Source organism: Microtus oregoni, unplaced genomic scaffold (assembly GCF_018167655.1).
Source record: "Microtus oregoni isolate MIOR12 unplaced genomic scaffold, Mior012 000042F_ref0000377, whole genome shotgun sequence".
NCBI lineage: Eukaryota > Metazoa > Chordata > Mammalia > Rodentia > Cricetidae > Microtus > Microtus oregoni.
In genome coordinates this window covers 6,541,259-6,566,023 of record NW_024543209.1, presented here as the reverse complement: position 1 = coordinate 6,566,023, position 24,765 = coordinate 6,541,259, and the positions used below count along the sequence as shown (strand labels likewise).

Here is a 24,765-nt window from a genome sequence, read left to right as displayed (position 1 = left end):
AGGGGGCAGGAATGCAGTACTCATGAACCTGGCTAAGGTAGCACAAACCAACGCACAGTGAGATAGCCCCAGTTTGGATAAATTTCATGCCAGAGACTATGGTGGGGCAGCACCAAGACAGCCTGAGGCAAAAACGGTAGGAGGTTTGGGGTATCCCTGTGTGGGACATCTCCCCGACAAGGAATCTCTAGAGGCAGGGACTATCCCTACCCTGGAACGGGCCAGTCGCCTGGCACTGCAGTGACTTGGAAAGAGAACTGAAAGGCAGAAGGGATCCTAGATCTCTTAGAGGTCGTTGGCTTTAAATTGGGTAACTCACCAAGCAAGTCTGTCCAATGGCAGTGAAGGGAGAGTGGTTTTCCACAGCCATGAAGTCACTGCCAGGCAACTCAATTCTACTCGGATTGATAAGTTTTGAATCCTCGGTTATTGGTTATTGACTAACCTGCCTCCCTGTACAGCTGTATATAATAAACATGCTATTCTTCTGGGGTGCTGTGGCTTCTCCATCACAGAGACTGGCCTACCCAATACTAGCTTTTCTGTGTGTCTGTGTTTGTCTTTTCTCTTTCTTTCCTGGCTCTAGTTAGATCAATCCTTGCAGGACAGGCCCAAGATCACAAGAGGATGTCGTAATATGTTGGGCTGGCATTTGTCCAAAATATGTGACCTACTCAAAGGAGATGTAGTGCTTTCTGTTCCATTGTACTACACATCGTATCAGAGCAGGTCTTTGCTAATATAGTGGTTTTAGTACAAATACTCAGAGCTGACTTTTCCGACTGAATATGTTCTAGAAATACGCTGTGAAAAGGCTGAGAGTCCCCTCTTGGCATCGTTCTTCCCTAAGGGCTGTAGGCACCTGCTACTAAAGTCCTTCAGTTCTCTTCATTTGAGCAAATTATAGTTTTCCTGTGATTGCTGCTGGGGAGTGGGTCCGCAGACAGACTTGTTTGCCTGAACGGGCATGTTGAAATGTCAAGAAATTAAAAACAATGGTAGTAGCTTTTAACCTTAAAAATATTAGCAACAGAGGTCAGTGTTTTCTAAGATGAATAGTGTAGTGTAGTTCAGAGAGGGTAACAAGAAACCATGAAAATAAACTTAACTTTGGGGTGGTTGTTCAGAGTTAGCTTGGCAGGTGACTCTGGGCTGGTTCTCAGGAGCTCTTGAGGTTGTATTTTAGTTTATTGATCTTTTGCTATCTTAGATCTTTGTAAAACGTTGAGCTTGAAATTCCCCTTTCCATGTTAACTACATTTATTATGTAGAGGTAACTTAGTCAGTGGGTAAATAATCCCATTTTTATGTTAGATATGTGTTAGCTATAGTCAAGAATTATTTCCTTGTGTATTACAAGGACATGGAAGAGACCTTTAGGGGAAGTAAATGGATTCAGCTTTCCTAAGTGGGTGGGGAATACAGGGTTTTGTTGACTTCTATTTCTGAACTATTTGTGACCACCGTGAGACCGTGCTTGCCTGAGTAGGATGTGGAAGGCACCTCCCAATGACACTAACCCCCTTCCGTACATTCTCACTGTTAGGTTCACTTTGAGAACATCTATCCTTTAATATACGAATACCTATTGAGATAGTTAAACTTTTGAATTCTTAATGCAACTTATTCTAATTGAAGCTGTTTGTTCTGAGATGACCATAGAATGAAAGCACGATTTTCCTGAGAGTTAAAGAGAAAAACCTTTAAAAAGACAAGCTTTATCTATTTTTCCTTAATTATCAGTGTCTTTGCCTTTTGTTAGGAAATATGTGTGGTATTTTTAGCACACATCATAAAATATGTCAGATGTCTCTTCCTTGGAACGAATTCAAGTTTTTCTGAGTCCATTCTTTTTGTGTGGCAGGAGAAAGTCCATATTCTCACTTTTGTCTTCTGTATTTCTTCCCTTCTTTTCCTCCTAATTAAGCTTTTCATTCTGAGATAATTACACAGCAGTAGTAGGAAATAGTACACAGGAGAGCTGGTTAACCCTTTATGTAGCTGGCCATAGTGGGTCGAAGCCAAGTTCCTGATACTGATTCAGTCTTCCAGCTGTACTCAGCTTCCTCCAGAATTGTGTGTGTGCTTGCTCTCGTTTGTGCATGTGTTCTCTCTATGGTGGTTGTCTTTATCACTCTGTGTTTACTGACTCGCCATGAAGAGCAGCTCCATTGCCATAGATATGTCTTATGCTGCCCTTTTGTACCTTTCTTCCATTTTCCAGATAGGTTTTTTGTTTTTAACTTTTTTTTTGTCATTTATTGTCTTGACTTAAGAATAACTTAAAAATTTATATCCATGCTTTACACTTTAGCTTATTTATCTCTTAAAATAATAGTTTAAAAAATGAACATATGATGAAACCCATGAATTGTTTCCTCTACCCTCACAGGGAAGACTCTGTGACCAATGTAATGAGCAGTTCTTCAGGGAATTAACTAGGTGTTCTATAATTCAGTTCAGTTCTGACATTCCACCTGAGTTAGCACCCGATCTCTCAAATGAAGGGCTCAGTGCCACAGGACTGGCTCACTCCAGACGCTAGTCCAAGTCTGTATTTTCCTCACACTGGATGTTTTAGGAAGCCCCATCTGAGAGGCCACATGTTACTCAGGAAATTAGTGTCTTCTCTTTGGGCTTGTAGTCTTGTGAATAAGAATTTAAGAACAAGCTCAGAAAGCAGCTCCAAGATAATTTTAAACAAAATAGTAGGGCAGCAAGCTGGAAATCTTAACAGCTGTCAGGAGGAAGGAGATGGAGATTTAGAAGAGAAGAAACATGCTGTTTGAGCTAGGTATTGGGGTTAGCAAGCAGACACATGGCAGACAAGAAGCCTATGACAAGGGGCAGGGTGTATGTCTTCAGGGGACAAGGAAAGAAGCTCAGAGTGTCAAAGGAAGCCTTCCCAGGCTCTGGCCAGTATCTGGAGGGAAGCAAGAGGTGCAAAGCAGGAAACCTGTAAGTTACTAGGCAGTGAACAGTTCATTTCTTGTCTTTGGCTGGAAGCAGAAGTCATCTTTGGTTCTCTATCCAGGAATGCCAAGAGGAGCTCTAGTTTCTTCTCTCCTCCTGAATGAGCACTTTCAGCTGTACTTGAGCAGGTGCTTCAGAAAGTAAGAAGTCTTAGCTGCCTGCTAGTGCCTCTGCAAGTGACTGCTCCAAGAGTGGGAGGTTTCTGGGAAAGGAAGGTACAAAGGTGATAGTTACTCCTTCTATCTCTTTTATATGGGTAACCGAGCCTTCCTGGGGGATGGCCACTGGCCAGGTAATTGACAGGCCTAGCTGGATTAACTCTTAAAGGAGGCAACACCACTATCTACTATTCTAACCTTTGGAACAGATCAGAATGACATGTTTCTACCCAGGGCCAGAATAGATTCTTTATGGAGTTTATCCTCAGTGGCCTTTAAGGTTCCTGTAATATTCCTCCTTCAAGAATGGGGACTTAAAACCATTTAGGAGATAGGCTGAAATTGAGAAATAGATATACATTATTTTCACCAAGAAAACCTGGAGTTGCAGCTCCAGAGTTGTTCACCAAAGGAAATGAATGTCTGGAGTTTGGGCCACCCATTCATGCACAGCCTGCAGTCAGGCTGCTCATTTAGTAGATAAGAAACTAGGACTTTGTTGTGGCCAAGAACCAAAATAGAATTCTTTACTTTTGGGGACCTGTCCCTAAATTGCCTAGCTGACTTCTGTCCCCTGTCCTTATCAACACTTCTGACCAGAGGTAAATTAGGGATTTTTATGTCCTCTACTTGAGATTTGGTTATTTACTAAGTGGTCCACAGAACTCATAGAGATACTTAATATTTCCCTATTTATTATAAAGGATACAATTCAGAGATGACCAGATCAAGGAGTGTTGGCTAGTTTTTAATCTACTTGGCACAAGATAGAGTGATCACAGAGGAGGAAACCTTAAGATCAGGCTGTAGGCCAGCCTGCAGGGTATTTCCTTAATTAGTGATTGATGGGAGAGCCCAGCCCATTGTAGGTGGGGCCACCCTTGGACTGGTGGTCCTGGGTTCTGTAAGAAAACAGACTGAGCAAGTCAAGAAGAGTAATCCAGTAAGGAGCACTTCCTCGTGGCCTCGGCATAAACTCCTGTCTCCAGGTTCTGTCCTGACTTCCTTCAACAATGAACAGTGATTTGGAAATCTAAGTCAAATAAACCCTTTCCTCCCCAAGTTGTCCAGTCTTAGTGTTTCATCACAACAATGATAGTCCTAACTAAGACAGATTTGGTACTAGGAGTGGGGTATTACTTTGACAGACTTGACCATTCTAGGGCTGTGGAAGGACTTTGGAATTTTAGGATGGAAAAGCCATTTAGTGTTCAAAGCTCAGCAAACTGTTCTGTGGGAACTCAGAGGATAAGAACATTGAGAGCAATGCAGACAATGGAGACCTGGCTTATGGTCTTTCAGAGGGAAGTTTTGAGAGTCCCTTAAGGACTATCAGAGCCATTTGCTATTTTGAGTTAAGATTTGTGATTCTGCGCGCCGGTGTCCTGCTGAACATAGTGGACAATGAGGACTACTGAGAACTCAAGAACAATGTCACTGGGGTTTTTGATCCTACTGCACGTACTGGCTTTGGGGGAGCCTAGGCAGTTTGGATACTCACCTTACTAGACCTGGATGGAGGTGGGTGGTCCTTGGACTTCCCACATGTCAGGGAACCCTGAGTGCTCTTTGAGCTGATGAGGGAGGGGGACTTGATTGGGGGAGGGGGAGGGAAATGGGAGGCGGTGGCGGGGAGGAGGCAGAAATCTTTAATAAATAAATAAAAAGAAAAAAAAAGAAACTTAGCCAATATAAAAAAAAAAAAGATTTGTGATTCTGGTAGGCTGAGGCTGAAGAAACAGCTGTGATTAACAAGATACCAGGCCCACTGAAAGAAAACCTTTGCTTAACTGTAATAGTTTATGCTGGTTAGATGGAACTGAGAAATTAGCTGTGATTAACAAGAGACAAGCATCACTGAGCTAAAAATCTTCTGAAAAGTGTTTCTCAGGGTCAGCATATTCCTTACTTGGGTGTGTTACTCTGACCCATATGCTAAGTGACTTGAAAAGCTGCCAGCTTTGAATAGGGCCTGGGACAAGGGAAGGCTCTGTTCTGTAACAAGTCCAGGCTCTTGTGCAGGCTGCTCTACCCCTTGGACCATATGATCCAGCAGGCTTGATGGTACTTGAGGTGTCAGTGGCAGATAGGAATGCTTTTTGGGGTCTTTGGCAGGCCTCTATAGGTGAGTCACAGAAGAGACCTTTGGGATTTTGGAGCAAGATTTTACCATCATCTGCAGACAACTATTCTCCCTTTGAGAGACAGCTCTTGGCCTGCTTTGGGGCTTTAATGGAAGCTGTAGTGGGCCACCAAGTTGCCATGCTATCTGAACTGCCCATTACAAGCTGGGTGTTATGACCCACTAAGTCATAAAGTAGGATGTGCCCAGCAGCGATCCATTTTCAAATGGAAGTGGTAGATATGTGATAGGACCCACTCAACAGATGTCCTCAGGGTTCATCTTGTTGAACCATGTAACAGAATTTCCTGTCCTTTTAAAATGGAATAATTTCCCATGGTCTATGTATATGATGTGTTATTCGTTCATGTGTTGTTGCACACTTGGGTTACTTCTGCCTCCCAGTTGTGGTGAATATGATAGCATGAGCTTGGCTGTGCCAGTCTCTTAAAGCATCTAGTCTACTCTTTGTTCTTTGGGGTATTGTATTAGTTCCTTTTCTGTTCCTGTGATAAAATATTCTGACTAAAATCAACGTAAGGAAGATAGATTTATCCTGGCTTCCAACTCTGGGGGTTTGAGTCCATCATGGTAGGGAAGGCATGGCGTGGTGGCAGGAACTGGAAGCTGGCTGATCTCATGTCTCACACACACACAGGAAGCAAAGCTAGAAGAACTGGGTGGGAAGGGAGGTGACACTAAAGTCCACAAAGCTCCACCTCCTAAAGGCGCTGTATCTTTCCCAGATCTGTCTACCACCTACTGGGGATCAAGTGTACAAATACATTAGCCAGGAGGGACATTTGTCCGTCAGTCCATCACATCCACCACAGGCCTTTCTGGGCTCCTGGCCTTCTCATGATACAAAATGTGTACAGTCCAACGTTAAAAGTCCCTATAGTCTTTTAACAGCCATCACACTGTTCAAAAGTTCAAAGTCTCTTCTAAGACTCAAAGAAATCTCTTAACTGTGTCCCCTGCCCCGTGAAACTGAAAACAAATTACACACTCTCAGCATATAATTCTCAGAATATACATTCCACTCCAAAAACGGGGGTAATGGGGGCAGAATGAAGAAACACTATACTAAAGCAAGACTGAACCCAGCAGGGGAAACCCTAAATCCTGTAGCTCCACGTCTAGTCTTTAGAACTTCAGCTTCAAAGGGCTTAGATGGCACTGCCCCTCCAGCTTTTACATTTGCAGTGTACATCTCTCTTTTGGGCTGGTTTCCACTCCTGGATGCAGATCTCTTTGGCGGTTATCTCCTGACTCTGGCATCTCCAACATCTTGGGATCGCTACCACACCCCAGGCTTCACAGGGCTCAGTCTACACAGTGACCTCCCAGAGGCTCTGAACCTGCTACATGCTACCTGGCCTCAAGTTCTGAGATGTCTAATTTGGTTCTCAGCTTGACTGACATTAAAGAAGGGTACTTTTGTTTTTACATGCTTCTTGTCACTCTTACTAGCAAGTCCATCTCTCCTGCTGCTGAGGCATCCCTTTGCTGTGTGAGACCCTACTTTGGGATTCCAGTGTAGACCAAAATAGTCAGCTCTCTAGGACTTTGAGACTCCAGCTCCAGCCTGGGACTACTGAGACATGTTTGTATAGATTCATTCTATCAGTTTGTTCCCTTTGAGAACCCTGACAAATACAGCAGCTCTCTGAAACTGTGAAGGAAGAACCCATGACCTCCTTCACCTTGCATGTTTCATACCCCAAAACCATCCAAGTGGATGACGCTGCTAAGCTCAGCTGCCAGAGTGAAATGGATCCTAGCCCTTCCCTTAGCCCATAGTTGTAGATGCTTCTATATGCTGATGGTGTGGATGAATTTGGCTAGGTGTTTGTTTTCTGGGAACAGAACCCCTTAGGCTTTCTTCTGTCACATGGTGTATGTTTGTAGGTGAGGCCTTGCCCTCAGAGCACCCTTCATCCCAGTGCAGAGCACAAAGCTTCCTTCCCGTTAGTGATGTCTGTCTCCTTAACAGTCACAGCCTCTTTTTCAGCACATGACCCGACTGCAGTCTTCTGCTTCCCACCACTCTTTTCCCCTCTGAGCTACACATTTTGCTCTCTCTGCCCTGCAAGTTGCTTCTCTTCTTGGGAGGCCTGCATCAGAGTAGTCAGTAATAACCATACCATAGATCTAGGGCTGTGCTGCAGATATTCCCGCTGCCTAGTAAATTAGTCCATTACTCTTTATTCTCTCCTCAAAGAGGTTCTCAGGGCATGAGCAGAATACAGCCAGATTCTTTGTCAGATACCACACGAATGGCCTGTATCCATTCCCCCTCTTCCTCATAATCCAAGCCTCCACTGTTCACATTTCTTTCAGCATGATAACCTTTTAAATTCGGCCTCCAACATTCAACAACTTTTCCAGCTTAAAATTCTAGACAAAAAGTAACACAGACATCCTACTTTCCTTATTATTAAATTCTGTTCTTGTTTCATTCTGTTGCTGTGACAAAAACCATGATCAACAGCACGTGAGGGGAGAAAAGCGCCTGTTTACACTTCTAGATCACAGTCCATCATTGTGCTCATCCTCAGCTATCTCGCTGGTCCCCAAACCCCCCCTCCCTTTTTTCCTAATTACCAAAACATTTGTCCCTTTCTCTTTACTTACATTTTGTTACATATATAACAATGTATAAATAGAACCTGCAGAGTCCACTTAGTTTTGTCTGTATATGTTCTAAGGGCGGATCGCTTGGTGTTGGATAACCCATTAAGAGGCTAATCTCGCAAGGATGGCTTTCCCTCCCTCAGCAGTCATTCATCGCCTATAGCTCTTCATCTAGGGTTGGGGCTTTGTAAGACTTGCCTCATCCACTTTGGCATGCTAACTCGTAAGCTAGCTTTCTTAAAGTTTATTTTTATTTTATGAATGTGAATATTTTGCTTACGCATATATGTGTGTGTGTCAGGTGCCCATGGATGCCAGAAAAGGGCTTTAGATCCCCTGAAGTTTAAGACAGTTGTGAGCTATTTTGTGGATGCTGAGAAGTGAACTTTGCTCTTAACTGGTAGGCCATTTCTCCAGCCCCCAGCTAGCTTTTTTATACAGTCTAGGTATGCTGCCACAAACAGTGGGCTGTGCCCTCTTACAGCAATCATCGATCAAGACAGTTCCTCAGAAACAGGACATTTGATCCGGGCAGTTCTTTAATTGAGGTTCCTTTTTTCCCAGGTCACTCTGGGTTTTGTCACATTGACAGTAAAAACTAACCAACACAGATACATACGGAGACATGGCATTGGATCGTATGGTGATTCTGTTCTTAGATTTTTGAGGAACTGCCATATTGTTTTTCACGGTAATTGTGTCATTACATATGTCCACTGTGATGTTTGGATAAATAGGGCTTACTTTAAAAAATGTGTCTCTCTGTAGTGACCTGACAGAAAATACAAGTAGCATAAACAGCAGAGGGGGTCCTTCCTCGTAGGATGTTTGCATCCCAAAGAGCACCCTCTCAAGGGTGACTAAACATGGTAGACAGCTTCTCAGTTAGAAGCAATTTTCTCTCAATTACTTCCACATGAAACAAGTGTGTTATTATAGAGAAACTGGGGTGTTAGCTTCTATTTTAGGATAGGAATGTGACATACCTCAGAAGTCACTGAAATATTAGACTTGGGGACCTCTTGTCTCTTTGATGGGTCTATTTTCTTTCTATACTGTAACTTGCACTGTACAAGGAGGAAATAGGTTTAACTTCAGTTACCCATAGATGGAGGAGAGTCAGCGCATCCCAATCAAGTATTCCAGGGAAAGGGAAGAATTGGCCTCACCTGGAGCAGCTGCTGCCTCTATTGAATGTGCCTCTTGGATGTGGCCAGGGAGATGGAGTTACACAAGCACAGGGCAATCAGCGATATGAGAGACAGTAGGGTGTGCTCTGTCCCTGTGGTGTATTAAGACAACAGTGAACAGCCCGTTGGGAGCATTTGAAGAAAGCATAAAGGATTGTGAAAGTCCTGGCTAAGATTATTAAAGTGACAGGAGACGAGCTGATGGATTGCTTTCTAAATGGGATATGGAAAGGAAATGGCAGTGTGGCCATTACTTTCTGAGATCATGAAGGAGTTCTTCTCCATCAGGCATTAGCAGTAATGATAATCAATGACTTGCTTAGTGATGCTGTGTGTCAGACAGCAGGCTAGACCTTTTTATATGCAGATCTCACTGAGGCTTCTCCCCAGACCTGGCTGCTCACTGTTTGCTGATGGGCTCTCTCACCTGTATTTCTGCAGCAGAACTAACACTGTTCTTTCCTTTCAGAGATGTGGTACTGGATCTTCCTCTGGGCTCTCTTCTCCTCTCTGTTCGTCCACGGTGCTGCAGGCGTGCTGATGTTTGTGATGCTGCAGAGGCACAGGCAGGGCAGAGTGATCTCTGTCATTGCTGTCAGCATCGGCTTTCTGGCTTCTGTAACTGGAGCAATGATTACTAGTAAGTTGGCTTGTTATATTTAAGGACCTAATTTTATGTGCAGTTACTGATTTCGTCAGTACTGTACTTGTTGTAAAGGAAGCTTTATCTTTCATGTAGATTACTCCCCAACACTACAACCAGGGCCTCGACCACAAAGAATTCACTTATCACCAGACAGGTGGCTGCATCTCACTGTGAATATTTGCTCTGCGGGAATTCATGGGGAATGAACTGGCAAGGGACAAGGGTTCAGTCTGAAAGTATTTTATAGAAAAAGTTTTCTGCTTTAAAGACACCTACTGTTTACCAAGAAAGGAAGATAGCCACTAAAATACATCAGTAACAGTTGTCATTTAAGAACATGAAAATACTGCCTTTGAGTCTATAGGGTCAATTGCCCGTGACAACATATAATTGCATTTCTTCCTGTACCACATATTATGACAAAACTTTTCTGCCTCAAGAAATGTACAAGTTTTCTTCTCAACTATCTCTCTTATGTATATCCTGGTTTTATTCCTCTGGCTGTCCCCTGGCACTGAACTTGGCCCTGCTCCACCCTGCTCTTGAGAGAGTTCTGGTTTCTAGGGTTACTGGCAGAGCAGAACCTCCTTGCCTCCTGGGAGCTCCACAGCTGCTTTCTTACTAGGTTGTGCTTACAGGTGGTCACTTCTCCGCTGCTTTTGAGGTATATACTGACATGGCACCCTCTTCTGACTGTCTTCTTACCTGCTGGGGTAGCTCACTGCTGCACTGCATCCTGTTTCGGGACTCTCCCTCCACAGGGGACTTCTGAAAGTTGTCCTGGCCCCAGTATGAGAAAGGCCTTATCTTTGTAGTAAAGGTCTCCTTCCTTTACCTGCTCCAAAGTGATGACCATGTCTTGTTTGAAGAGAGGAGTGGTCTCCCTGTGTCTAACTATGTCTCCTGACCTCAAGACGGTATCAGAACACCTGTGGGAAATAGTGATTGTCTTTCAGTCTCTCTCTCTCCATTTTAATCTCTTCTTTGCTGTTTTGTTTCCTGGGTTGGCTTATTTGGGGATGTTGTGTGACTTGATGCTGTGATATCTTGTCAGGTCCAGCTGCTGGGGTCGTAGGAGAGTTGTCTGGGAAAGCTGGCGTGAGTGCTAAAGGATCTCCAGATGCCAGCCGGAGAGAACACATGGATATTTATATTTTTCTTTTTAAGAGATTCATATTGGTGTTTTGCCTGCCTGTACATCTGTGTACTGTGTACATGCAGTACATACAGAGGCCAGAAGAGGGCATTGAATTCTCTAGAACTGGAGTTCCAGGAGGTTGTTAGTTGCCACGTGGGTGCTGGGGCCTGAACCCAGGTCTGCAGGAGCAGAACATTAAGTGCTCAGAAGCTCTGAGCCAACTCCAGGCCACAGGAAGATATTTTAAAGGGCAAAGCTCTTCAGTTAGATAGGTTGTTCTGTAACTGTATGCAGAGTATTTGAAAAGAAACAACGAAACTCTGAGAGAGCAGGCTCTCACCGCCACACCCACTAATAACACTACCTAGAGAGTGAATTTTCAATACTGTTGCCTGGGTGATGGAGTGAAAGACAAGAAGAAAGAAGGATGTGGGGAGAGTCAAGGAGTGTACTGTTCTGCCCATACACCACGGGACCCGTTGCCTGTCGGTCAAGAGGCTGAAGATTGAAACACACACACACACACACACACACACACACACACACACACACACACACACACAGGTCGTCCTTGAAACAAGAATGCCCCTTTTATTGTGTTCAAGGGCAGCTTATGTAGGGTTCTTCTTGACTAATGGCTACACCCTAGTTCTCAGGATTTTTCAGCTGCAAGCCCACCAGAAACCACTCCCCTATCATCATGAACTCATGAGGGTCTGGTGCCCAGAGCAGCTGCAAAGCACAGGAAAACAAACTGTTGAAAATTCAGGGTCTGAGGGTCTGCAGTCCCCAACAAAGGAGAATAAAGGGGAAGGAAGAAGAATTAAGAGGTACAAGTAAAGTCAGTATTTGTGTCAGGGTCTGTGCTAAGTGATAGCTGTGTGCTGTTCACTGTGGTGACTGACACTTAAGGAGACAAGAAGGGACAACCACTGGGCTACTGTTGTAACTGGGACTATAAGCAGAGGAGGGAGAAGCAATTTGCTCAGATGTTATAAACACTGTACTTTTGTTTATGTCATTGTAGATTCTGAAGGGTGTGTGGGAAATTTAATTCTACTTCTGTTTATGTCTAATATGGGTCTATGCATGGAACCTACTTTCACTTCCATCACAAATATAGTAAGCTCATGGTTTTTGTTTTTCTTGTGGGGTGTTTTGTTGTTGTTTTGTTTTTGATTTTGTTTTTGTTTTTTGAGACAGGATTTCTTTGTGTAGCCCTGAATGTCCTGTAACTCACTGTGTGGACCAGGCTGGCTCACAGAGATCCACCTGCCTCTGTCTTTGAGTGCTGGGATTAAAGGCGTGCGCCACCACCATCCAACAAGTTAGTAATTTTTAAAAACTGCCATGAAATGTTTTGAAATCTTTGAAAATGTAAGTCTGCCACAATTTCAGATAAAAATTTGGTTCTCAGGTTAGCAAGAATAAACAGAAATATTTTTGTTACTTATTTTTTTGGCTTGCAACCATGAATTAAGAAAAGTAGCTAGACTATTTAACTGTGTATCTTTTCTTTTTTTTGGGGGGGGGGTATACGGGTGTTCTGACTTCATGTGTGTCTGTGCACTACATATGTGCAGTGTTCTTAGAGGCTAAAAGAGAATGTTGGATCCCCTGGAACTGGACTTCCAGGTGATGCTTGTGAGCCACTGTGTAGGTTGAGCCGCCATGGAGGTGCTAAGAACTAAACCCAGGAGGAGCAGCCAATGCTTTTAACCACCTAGTCATCTCTCCAGCCCCTCTATGTCTTTTCATAATGTAGTTTGTTGGTGGCTTGTATATAACTATATATTAAACCTAACAGTTGCTATATATCATCAGTGAGATGCTGATGTGATAAATATTGGCATATAGCCATTGTGTTTATTACTTAGATTTTACTTCCAAGACAAAGTGATGTGTTGCTGGGTATCTTAGTTATTTTTCTCATGCTGGCTAGTATTGATATTATCAGATTTGATTTAAACCAAAAAAAAAAAAATAAAGTGTGGGCTAGGGTGGTGTTAGGGAAGTGACTCCGTGGGTATGAGTATTTGCTGTGTAAATGTGAGGACCTCAGTTGGTGCCCCAGCTTCCACTCAAAATCCCGGGTGTGGCCATGCAAGCCTGTAGCCCCAGTACTGGTGAGAGGTGGAGGTTAGGGGTTCACTGACCCTTGCTTTGAAAGTCTAGCTGCACAGTGATGAGCTTCAGGTCCAGTCCAGTGTCTCAAGGGAATAAGAGAGAGTGACAGTAGAGGATGCCCAGGATGCAGCCTCCTCACTTCACCTCTGCATAGGAGCAAACACAGCCTACCCACCCCCTACATACATAAAGGGTTTGCTTTTGTTTTCTTTTGTTTTGTTTTTGTTTGTTTTGAGACAGGGTTTCTCTTTGTAGCCCTGACAGTTTTGGAACTCTCCCTCTGTTGTTCAGGTTGGCCTTGAACTCAAAGACTTGCCTGCCTCTCTGCCTCTGTTGCTGGAGTGCTGGGAGTAAAGGCGTGCGCCACCATGCCTCATTACAAATAAAATTTTAAGAAGAAAAAAATGAGTCTATGTAGTGACCAATTCTAGTTGGCTAATCTTTTATTAACATTTTAGCCAATCTAAAGGTGTAGGGTGATATCTTTTTATTGATTTGATGTGTATTTCTCTGTATACCGATGAGTCTCAGCATCTCTTCCATCACTCACTGCACAGTTTTCCCCTCTACATATGGCTTTGATTCTGTGCTTTTCTTTGGATGCACCTGTTCCCTTCTTACTCCATTCCACATGCTTCTCATATGTTGGTGTATGAAGCTTGGCGGATGCCTTTTCCTAGGCTCCTACCACTTCTCTTCATCCAGTGAGTTTATCGAGTTGAAATGTTTAAATAGCAATGTAATCAGCTTATGTTTTTTTTTCCCATTTATGGTTTATAATTTGGGGCTTTTAAGAAATTCTATCTCACACCAGAATAAAAAGACATTTTGATATATAGTCTTTATTTTATACCTTTATCTATTATAGTAAGGACTTTAATTCATCTAGAGCAGAAGTCAGCAAAAATCTTTTTAAAGGGACAAATTGTAAATGTTCCAAAGAACTGCTCACAGAAACAGGTGTCTGGTAGTGGGACTGTAACTCATTTCTGACCTAAGTCCCTCTTTGTTTTTAGCGTTAGGTGGGATCCCCTCTTACATGGTAAGTCACTTTTCACCCCAGCACCCACTGAAGTACTCACTAGTTGCTGATCAGTATGTGGGTGCTGCCTTTTGTTTGCTGTATTCTCAAGGTTCAGGGATCCTTCTCTCAGCTCTTGTGATTTGTTCATCTTCTTTTTCTTTTGTCTCAGCAAGGCCACATTTTCTAGGCCCTTGTTTTGTAGTGTGTTGTGGAGGTGTACATATTTATTTGTTTGTTTGTTTATTGTATTCTGTGTACCACTTGTATGTCTGGTGCCCATGGAAGTCATGGGTGTTGGATCCCTTGGAGTTACATAGTAACCACATGGTGATGAGCCACCATGTGGGTGCTAGGAATTAAACCCAGGACCTTTGAAAAAGCAGCTAGTGCTCTTAACCATTGAGCCCTCTCTCCAGACCACATTTGTTTGACTTTTGAGAAAGGGTCTCACTGTGTAACCCTTACTGGCCTGGGCTGGCCTGGGACTCACTTAAGAACCATCTGCCTCTGCCTTGTGAGAGCTGGGATTAAAGGTGTGCGCCTCTATGACTGGCCCTTTTCCTTTTTTGTTTTCTACTACTTTTCCTTCTTCCTTCCTCCCTTCCCCTCCCCTCCCCTCCCCTCCCCTCATCCCCTCCTCTCCGCTCCCCTCCCCTCACCTCCTCTCCTCTCCTCTCCTCCCCTTCTCTCCCCTCCCCCCTCCCCTTTCTTTTCCCTTCCTTCCTTTTCCTCCCCTCCCTCCCTTCATGATTTTAAGGTCACCTCTTTTATAGGATACTAAACCCACTCACTTGTGTTTCAAAGTTTATGGCTGTGTTTTTATTTTTAGTGTTTTGTTCTTTAGTCTGCCTGGTGGCATGGTGTGAGGTAGGAACTTCAATCTTTCTTCCAAATGGCTACTGATTTAGTCCAACACCATTCATTGTATTGTGAGGCACGGATAGGCTTTTCCGTGTATGGCTATTGACTAGAATTAGTGCATAGAGGTCCAGGGCTAGCATCTAATTCTTTCCGTGTGTGTGTGTGTGTGTGTGTGTGTGTGTGTGTAAGGGCATGAGAGTTTATTCTGGAGTAAAATATGAGTGTCATTGTTAAAACAATCTCACGTTAAAATGGATGAGAGCATAAACTGCGTCTTATAACTTTCTTGGATTAAATAGTTATGTGTTATGTGGGAAAGTGAGGGTGCATTGAAGTATTCTGCTTTAGTAAACAGACAGGTGACCTTTGCAGCAGCCATGTGGCAGGTGATGCCCTGGGTGACCCTGTGCTCTGTTTCCTTCATAGGTGCAGCAGTTGCAGGCATCTACAGAGTGGCTGGGAAGAACATGGCGCCCCTGGAGGCCCTGGTGTGGGGCGTGGGGCAGACTGTACTGACCCTTATCATCTCCTTTTCAAGGATCCTCGCGACACTTTGAGGTTCTGAGGGAATGTCTTCTTAACTAAGAAAACAGATGTCCAGCTTCCCCGGAAATGGCCTTGTTAACCAGCTGAACTGAAATTGTACAAGCAGGGACCCAGCAAGTCAAAACCTAGGAAGACCTTGAGCCGTGTGGAAAGCCTGCCCTCTGGCGTCCAAGCGATTGCACTACCGCACCGCACCTTACGTGCCTCCACCCCAGGCAAGGTGCACAGGACACTATTGAAGCTGCAAGAAAAAGCACCTTGTTTAGCTGCCAATCAGGTTAACATTGGTGTTGAAATCATCGTTCTCAACAGTGTTGTGTTAAGTTACAGGGACGTTTTGAGAAATGGATCTATGTGCCAAACTTTTCTTTCTGTTAACATTGATCATGTGACAGTTTGCAAGTGTAGATGTGTAGAGTGCTGTGAATATACTTGACATGGTCCAGGTAACGTAGTCAGACTTCGTTTGTAATGCTAACTCCCATGTGAATACCGAATCCCAGGCTTTCAATACTAAGGAAGGCATTTGGTTTCTAAAGCTGAGTGTTTCAGGAATTTGGGGCTTTAATATGTCTATGTGTTGTTATTTAATTTATGTGAAAAACAATAGTCTTCTTAATGAAGACTAGCTGAGCTGTTCTAAGGACTCAAACGGACTTGGAGGGTGCACACTTTTCAGTAACTCACACCCTTTTAATAGTTTCCCTAATACATTATATTCTATTTATATGATTCAAAATCTTTCTGGGTCAAACATTGTCACTTGTGTGTCACAAAAATATAATTTGAAAATTTTCTTATAAATTTTGTAAGAAAAAGTCTAAAATGCATGTTGCATTCTTCAACCCTTCTAGAATGTTTTGCCTCATATGTCACAGAACACAACCTGCTAACTCGTGTTGCACTGGGACCGTGTTGCGTGGTGTACATGTCTGGGCAGTCTTTGATTCTGGTGTACTAACTGCTTAGAAAGTGGCCTAAATTAGGCTGTGGGATTTAAAATGCCTCATTTATAGAAAAATAATAAGTACTTTACATAGGAAGAGCAGTAATTTACCTTACCCTGTACTTGTGGCAGGGTTAGATTTACATTAAGCGCAAGCTGGGGACATAGTGTATCATTCTACAAGCTGGCAGTTATTCTGAGTGTGTCAAGACAGCACAGAACCTTTGTCTGAGGAGTTTGTTTGCGTGGTGTCATTTGAGTTTATGTTCTAAGTTACTACCTGAGTCAAGAGTGTCTCTGATCACATTCATTAAAGTAGAGTTGTGCTTTGTCTATAAAACCTTTTAGGAGGCTTAGAAGAACACTCGGTTGTTTGTTATGAATACAAGCAGTCGGGAAAGTCCAAACCCTGGTTGAACTGAGTATGGGAGGGGGTTGACCAGTTGTAATTATAAACGTGCTAACTTAAGGGAAGATCCATTGTAGAGATTGTGAATGAATTTACGACTAATCTAAAAAACAGTGGAACACCCTAAGCTCCTTAATTTAGTTTGAAGACTTTTATCATCCATACCCTCTTATCTCTAGCAAAGAGAGTATCTTAGCAGTTTTTGGAGGGGATGCTTTTGCCAGTACATAAACCAATTTATAATGTGGCTTGGAAATTTAACAACCCCCCAAATCACCCAGTAAGCACGTCTTCAGCGTTAGAGATATGGGAAAACAAGTCTTGAGATGGTCTTTGTGTGTGTGTGTACAAGCTTGCTGTTTCTCCCATGCATTCTTTATATTCTTAATCTTTTCTAAAATGAAACCCAGGCGTCTTTTCCAGATAGACTTGGCTTCCTTTCCTGTTGGGCTGATTTCTGCCCTTCTCTCAGACGGCTTGTCAGGAATTAAGAGCATTGTGTGCCACTGGGAGAACTGCTAACACGGACAGTGTCTCATGTACAGAACAAATATTTATTTTAACATGGTTATTTTATGTTCTAAGAAAGTTATAATATGAAATAATATGGAGCTCATTGTTTATAATCTAAAATTAATTAGAAATTAAATTGATACATTGAATATGTGAATGAATGGACCAAAGAGACCTGAGCTCCTGTTTCTGCTCTAGAAGGGTTAATTATTATTTTATAGAGTGTCCTGCAGTCATCTCATCACCCAGCTGATTTGCATTAAGCATTGTGTTTGTATATGAATATGTGTGTAGTTTTAATTTCTTCAGTTATTTCCATTGGGATTTTGTGTAACTATCACTTGGTATTTTGAAGTGCAGTTGAATAGAATGGATTTATGAAACTATCTAAATAGCCATTTATATGGTGAAGTTTTCAAGAAGTTAGCTGTTTCTTAAAGAGACAAATGTTTAATGATATATATATATATATATACACACACAAGTATATCATTATATACATATATAGATAGCTATATATGAATACAGTCCAATTGGAAAGCTTTGCTTGATGAACATTTTCCTATTCTACTAGAGAAGTTGATATATTTGTTCAGTTAAATGATCTTTCAAATAGACTGGAGGGTATTTAAGATTTTTGCTGGAGACCCTTTTTTTGGGACATGACAAAAGCTCTCACCGACATAGTCGGGTTCCACCTTCTGAAAACTCAGCCATGGTTTAGCAGTAAATTTTCTTCACGACAAATTAAAAGTCTTCAGCACCAGGGCCTCATGTAAGTTCCCTGTTAACTTCCCTGAGAAGGAGGTGCAGGTCATGGGCCCTGGTACAGTTTCATTGGCTTCTCAGGGGACCTGATGCCTGTGTGGATTTAAATTGAAAGCACCACTCTTAGTTTGAATCCTCAAATATATCACCCAGTGTTGAGGTCTCACCCAGAGCACTTTCTTAGTATTTGTAACACAGAATTCCACTGCTGTTTTTCCAAGGGTTTTGTTTATGAAAGGAACAAGGTTCACTGAATGATTTAAGATCAAACAATGCTGTAGGAAACGGTGCTTCCAGGATCTTTCATTTGCAGTGGAAGGCAGGGTGGCCTCTTTAAGGTGCCCAGGCTGGCATTCACTACCTAGCTCTGTTTGGTGAGTTCCTTCCTAGATCTCCTATGTACAAAGATGCCAGAAATAGGGTTCCCTCACCCAAGTCCACCAGGAGCTGGGGAAGCGATTTCAAACCCTGAAAAACTTGTACTAGTACCTTGTCGCTTCCCCCGCGACCCATCCTCCTCTTCCTTTTCCCATCCAATCCTCTGAATTGGGCATTTCCGTGTCTTAGATGTTGCTCTGAGCTAGTAGAGAAAGGACTAGATGGTGCAGTCTTGTATCCAGGCTCTGTCGCCTTTATTACTCTGGTCTGAGCAGCATTTAACCACTCTGAGTTTCAGGTCTCACTCTGAAATGTGATTGATACCCTCTGGGTAGAATAATGCAGATATGACAGTTGGTGGTGGTGGTGCCCTGGCATAAAGGAGTAGATTACAGCAGGGCTGTCACCACTGGGCGATGTGGGAGGAGTAGCTGTGGCCAGCATTTCCTCCTCCACTGTCATTTCCTAGTTACTTCTTCGGGTTAATTTAGAATATTCATTGACTCTTTACCGTATGCAAATCATTGTCCTTGTTTTAGCTCCCCCCCCCCTCCTGATCGCCTGTCATCTGTCATCCTGAGCATTTGGGACTTCTGTGTCCTGTCACTGTTGGTACTGGCTATTGTTTTGTTTGTTACCTATTTTCTATTTAACCTTTAAAAAAAAAATCCCAGTACCTTAAAGTTATGCCATTTTATAATGCAGGGAGCGACAGGATGATGAGAGCACTTTCTGAACTGTGTGCAGACCACAGTGCTCTTGCCATGTGGAAGCATTCTTTAGGAGTGTTTTAAAACACTCCTTGAAAACATCTCTGTTTATTTTGTTTGTAAGATATGAGGAACATAGAAAAATTACTGGGCAATTTCTGACGGGTTTAGATTGCAGGGAAGTGTGGTAACACAAGTTGAGTATAACTGGGTAAATTACTGTTTCCTTTTAAAATGAGGGGTTACAGTCTCTGGTTAAATGTGACAGTCATCTAGTGTCTCCTGATGATGGTCCATGATTTCTCATCCCTTTGAAACTGTTCAGGATATAAAGGACAATATTTGATTTAAAAATACAATATTTTTAAAATGTATAATCTCATTTGTAACAGGAAGATTCAAAGAGGAGGAATTGTCAGTGCACAGAAGCATATGTGATAAAGTTCCCTGTGTTATCAAGCAGCGAGACACAGATTTGCTGATCCCTCACTCCAGGAGTGTGGGCTCTGCCACACACGCACTTTATCCGTAGTGTGCTTTGTGTGTGGTGGACTTGCCCATCTCCCTTGCGGATCCCTGTCTCCTGTAGGTGATCCAGTGTGGGGTGGCGGTGTCTGAACATAGCTGGGATTTGTTTGGGAGGAATTAATGTTAAACATATGAAATGTTTTCAGTAATCAAGGAGAGGCACTGGCTGACTCTTCATGAGGATAGTGGCAGCATCCACCTTTCTGAGCAAGCTGAGCTGTGATCCAGAATCATTTCTTAATTTAGGAGGTTGTCTCTCACATTCTTTACCCGTGTGTGTGGCATGTCTGCTGAACTCCTGTCATGGTTTCCTTGGTTTTTCTAACTGATTTATTTAGCAGTTCCTCTAACAATTTCGCTTCTTTCTAAAGCAGTTATCAGATGTCATTATTTAGATGTGCATAGTTCCTTGACCGAAGCTGAACTGCTGGCCCAGAGCGAATATTCAGTACCCTTCTTTATGCGGTGGTTATCTCATGGAGGGGGGTGACAGAGGGAAGGACAGTGTGATGTTCATGTTTTCCTTTAGATGATATCCTGTACCCATCCCCTGTGTGTGTAGGCTCAGCTCTTCCCTTTTGGGGAATTATCAGGTCTGTATGTAAACTGGGAAAAAGTATGGCATTAAATACCTAGAAAGAGGAACTCTGATGTATGATCATCTGAACCCCATAACCAGAGTACTTTTCCTCCTAGATATATATTGGTATAATTACTTTTTAAAAATTAACTTCTTTAGAGCCTTGCCTAAATGAACAGTAGATTGGAAATACTACTGATGTTAAAAGGCTTAATTTTGCTTTTAAGTTTTATGTGTTTGAGGCAGGGTCTTACCCACTGTGTAGCACAGGCTAGTTTTGAACTTCTGATCTTTGTGTCTTAGCCTCTCAGGTACAGGGATTAGGGGTGTGTGCCATGTGCTTGGCTCGTTCTCTTTAAATCAAAATGTTTATGTTTATTACTGAATATGGCTGGGATGGAATAGCTTTTTTCCTGCAGAGAAAAACAGAAGCTTTTGTTTGCAAAGTTTTTCTTAGTGTTTATGATAGTAGACACAATTTCCACAGAATAATATGGAAAGATCTGACTCTCTTCCTAGTACATGCCTTTCGTCATGAGCTTTGCCTGTTTAGATAGATAAATAAGAAGTCCTCCTTTTGCTCAATTTAGCCATATAACCTGGCAGAACATCTACCTGTGGTTCTACCCTCAGTATTAGCTCCTGCCTTAAGATGTCCCTGGCTGAGGGAGCAGCTTTAGCTCTATGCTAGTGTGGCTTTGTTCAAGTAGTGAGTCTAATTGACCCAGCAGACAGTACTAAGAAACTCACTTTAAAATTCCAGTAACGCTCAACCCACTGATGAATCATTTAGCTGACCCACAGTACAGTTTATAAAAGCTGAATGATGTCTCAGTGCCTTGAAAGTTAAGAGGCTTGTGGAGCTCTGGGGTTGGTACTTTACCTGTACCACCTACAATGAGACTCCAGAGCCAGCATGAGCCACTGAGACCAGTCCAGCTGCTAACTTCATATGGTTCCCTAGAGACCAGCCAGCCACTGTATGACAGGCGACCACTACTTTCCCTGCCCTTCACCACATGGCATTTTCCTCTGGCTTTTGTTTTGTTTTGTTTCATTTTCCAAGCAAGTATGAAATGGGGGAAAATGTTGTCAAGCAAATTAAGTGTGGGATTTTAAAGTTGAGTTTTACGGCAGAGATCCCTGTGTGAACAGTGTTAGTTAAATATTGTAGTACAAAGACAGACTTTATGTAACCTTAGAAATATGTTTGCCATCAGGGATTTATTTTTACAATAAAAATACTAAATGTACTGTGAAGCTTAAAGACAGGAAGAACAGACATTGGAGGGTGCTGCTCAAACAAGAGTGTGTGTGATGAAGTACCTGCGTTGTGTGAACACAATCCTCCCTTCTGCTCCGGCTGTAAACTACACTGTATGAATATGTGTACTGCATGTTTACATAAAACAGTTTCATTTGGAAGGATTATTTAAACTATGTTTATATGTAATACCTAACAGGCTGTAAATATTGTATACTATTGATTTTTAATTTTATATGAGCGATTTTTTTATTTCCCAAGTCATGTACAAATCTCATTGTGTATATAGCATAACTCCCTGAAGAACACAAATTTTGCAGTGAATTTTAAGTATTTTAATTGCAGTAAGCATCGGGTTAGCCTCAGAGATGCTGGTCCTTATTTTAAATTATTTTTCACCACACATTTTCTTCAAAGGGCAGCAATAAACATATGCAAGTTCATTTTGGTTCTTTAAGTTGGCCTGTGAAAACAACCGCAGTTCAATCCACTGCTGGAAAGGAGAGATGCACAACTCATTCCATCCCGCGTCTGGTCCCAGGAAACCTCTGAGATCCGCACATGGCTCTCCTCTTTGTAATATACAGGGTGAACCGCTGTAGACACACAGAGCATCTGTTAAAGCGACTCCAGCACTTCAGTGTCATTACACAGAATTTATTGGATTAAAATTTGTAATATATAGTATTTTAATAAAGTTTCTGTATTCAATTTCATGCACTTATATATAAGTAAACCTGTCTTCAAAAGCTTTATACAGGTCTGGACTCTTGACTGATTAGCCTGTGTCTTCTCGACTTGCTCACAGTGGACTCTATTCTCTAGGTCAGTGATGTGGCTCAGAACTAAAATGCTTGTCTTGTATTTGTAAGATCCTGGGTTTAATCTCTGCCACCACAAGAGCCATAGAAAAATGCAATAACACGGCCTCTCTTGATCTTCTGTCGGCTTTTTCTGGCCAGTTTCACCTGTAGACCATGAAAGTATTGAAAAGGTAAGCAACAAGTTGAAAGGCAAATTTGGCCTGGCTTATATTTGCCAAGAGCCAGTCTGTGTTGAACCTATCCTGGCCACGTAAACATTTATTTCTGAGAGTCGCTGTTCTAAAAATGATGCCATGGGACTGGGGTGATGGCTCAGTCAGTAATGCTGGCAGTTAGTGTTAATGACTCCAGCACACATGGGGAAAGCTAGATGCCATGGCATGTTCCTGTAACCCAAGCACTAGAGGAGGACACGAGACAGGAGGATCCCTGGCCTTGCTCTTTAGCCAGCCCTGATTGGCCAGCTCCTGGTCCAGTATAGACTCTCAAAAAGTGAAGTAGCCTAGTGAGATGGCTCACTGAGTAAGTGTGCTCGCCACCAAGTCCAGTGACCTGAGTTTGTCCCCAAAACCCACATGACAGAAAGTTCAGCAGATAAATGGAGAGCATCAGAGGACAGTACCTGATGTTGACCTCGGCACATGCACGGCCTTGTGGAGGGAGCCTTAGGATTTGGGCTGTCAAATTTTAGGCAGAATATGGATTTTTTTTAAAAGGGATTTCTGAGGGAGGTGCCAGGCCCACCATCTTGAGAAAGGAGTAGACTGTCTCTTCCTATGAATATCACTGACCCTATCGGGACAAAAACTAACTTAACGTATAATGCTTGCAAGTAAACACATTTTTCACTTAATACTGGTCTTTATTTAATTCTTAATTTACCCAATTGAAGTAAATTTCCTTTTGGGAGTATCAGAAAACATTCTCATTTTACCATAAAAATTACAAAATTATTAAATACATTTCCATATTGCCCATGATGCAAAACAAACAGAAACCTCAGACAAAATGCAAATCTTGCACACATGCACCAAAAGTTTACTACTTCGCTTTCTTTTCTTGGTTTCAGAATGTTTTTAATTAATCCCAGCACTCGGGAGGCAGAGGCAGGCGGATCTCTGTGAGTTCGAGGCCAGCCTGGTCTACAAGAGCTAGTTCCAGGACAGGAACCAAAAGCTACGGAAAAAACCCTGTCTCGAAAAAATCCAAAAACAAAACAAAACAAAATGTTTTAAAATGGGTAACTATCTTTGTACATTTTATACCCGCTGAGCATTGAGACATGGCAATAAATGTCATACTTACGGCAAGACCAGAGCCAGAATCCAGATGGAAGACACTTGAGCCCTTCGCCAAGACTTGTGGAGTGGAGGGGTACTCACGTCCTTGGTGGTGTTAAGCCTAACCCTGTCGATTTATAAAATTATGCCTGGACCTATGGTGGATCTTGCAGAGAGAAATTGAGAAACACTTGGGACTCATTTACATCCCTTAACACTGTCTGCTTGTTTGTAAGTTTCATTATTTGTTGCAGCCAGACCCACTTTTGGCCAGTTTTGTGAATATTCTTAGGCTCAGAAGTTCTGGGGAGGGTTTGTAGAATGGAATTGCGTTGGTTGGCTTAGTTGCAAGGCTACATTCTGCCACTAGATGGTGCAGTGGTTCTATTTTCTTTTTCTACTTTGGCGGCCTGGTTAATTTGGTAAGTACGTTTGGGCTCATTCCCTTAAGATGCTAATTGGTTTTCCTCCAGAAGATAAGGAGCAAATTAAACATGAGAGAAAACATGGTTTCTGCATGCCATCACTAACCAGTTTTTGCTTTCTGAAGAATGATTAAGATAGTGTTGCGAGTCAGTGACAAACCGAAAGAGTCGCATTGGTTGTATTAGTGCAAGTTTTAACGAAGTCATCAGCCTGACCTTGACTTATTCATTTTTCTCAAATTCCGTTACTTAATGCTTGAAATCAGTGCACAGCTAGTGACGATTAAATGGCTTCCTGGAAGAAGACAGCTCCAAACACGGCACGGCATTAGAGCTGCCGTGATGTTCTGGAGTGCCGCCCATTGCTTCAGCGTGCCCAGTGCCTCAAAGTGCAGTTTCTGTGACCGACGGTTTAACCATCAATAAACGGGAATAACTGCAGAGTGACTGTTGAGCCTGTGGCTCTGCTCCCTCCCGTCAGCCAGGACAGGCAGACGGATGTCATTCGAGGCCTTGCTACAGGTTGTAGTAGGGAGGGAAGTAGAGCCCTTTGAAAGCCAGAACCAGATTCAGTGTCCTTGAGGTCACAGTGCTTTTTTACTTACTTATTTATTTTGAGAAAATTCTTCCAGACTAAAACTGTCCCATCGACCATAGTACTACTTCTGAAACGGAGCCTGAGGGGATTTTCTTTTTTTCTTTTTTTAGAAGCGGTAAT

General features: G+C 42.6%; 1 protein-coding gene across 2 annotated transcripts in view; it reads left to right on the top strand.

The window, feature by feature from the left end:
- The window catches only part of Tmem170b (transmembrane protein 170B), a 40,157-nt gene extending 17,884 nt beyond the window's left edge, over window positions 1–22,273 (top strand). The window contains exons 2-3 of one of the 2 annotated variants that reach the window (XM_041632681.1): window positions 9,550–9,720; window positions 15,303–22,273. In XM_041632681.1, the coding sequence (XP_041488615.1) occupies window positions 9,550–9,720; window positions 15,303–15,433 (302 nt within the window). In that variant the 3' untranslated portion in view covers window positions 15,434–22,273. The remainder of the gene's footprint in view (window positions 1–9,549; window positions 9,721–15,302) is intronic. The other variant, XM_041632682.1, reaches the window with a different exon arrangement.
- The last annotated feature ends 2,492 nt before the right edge of the window (window positions 22,274–24,765 follow it).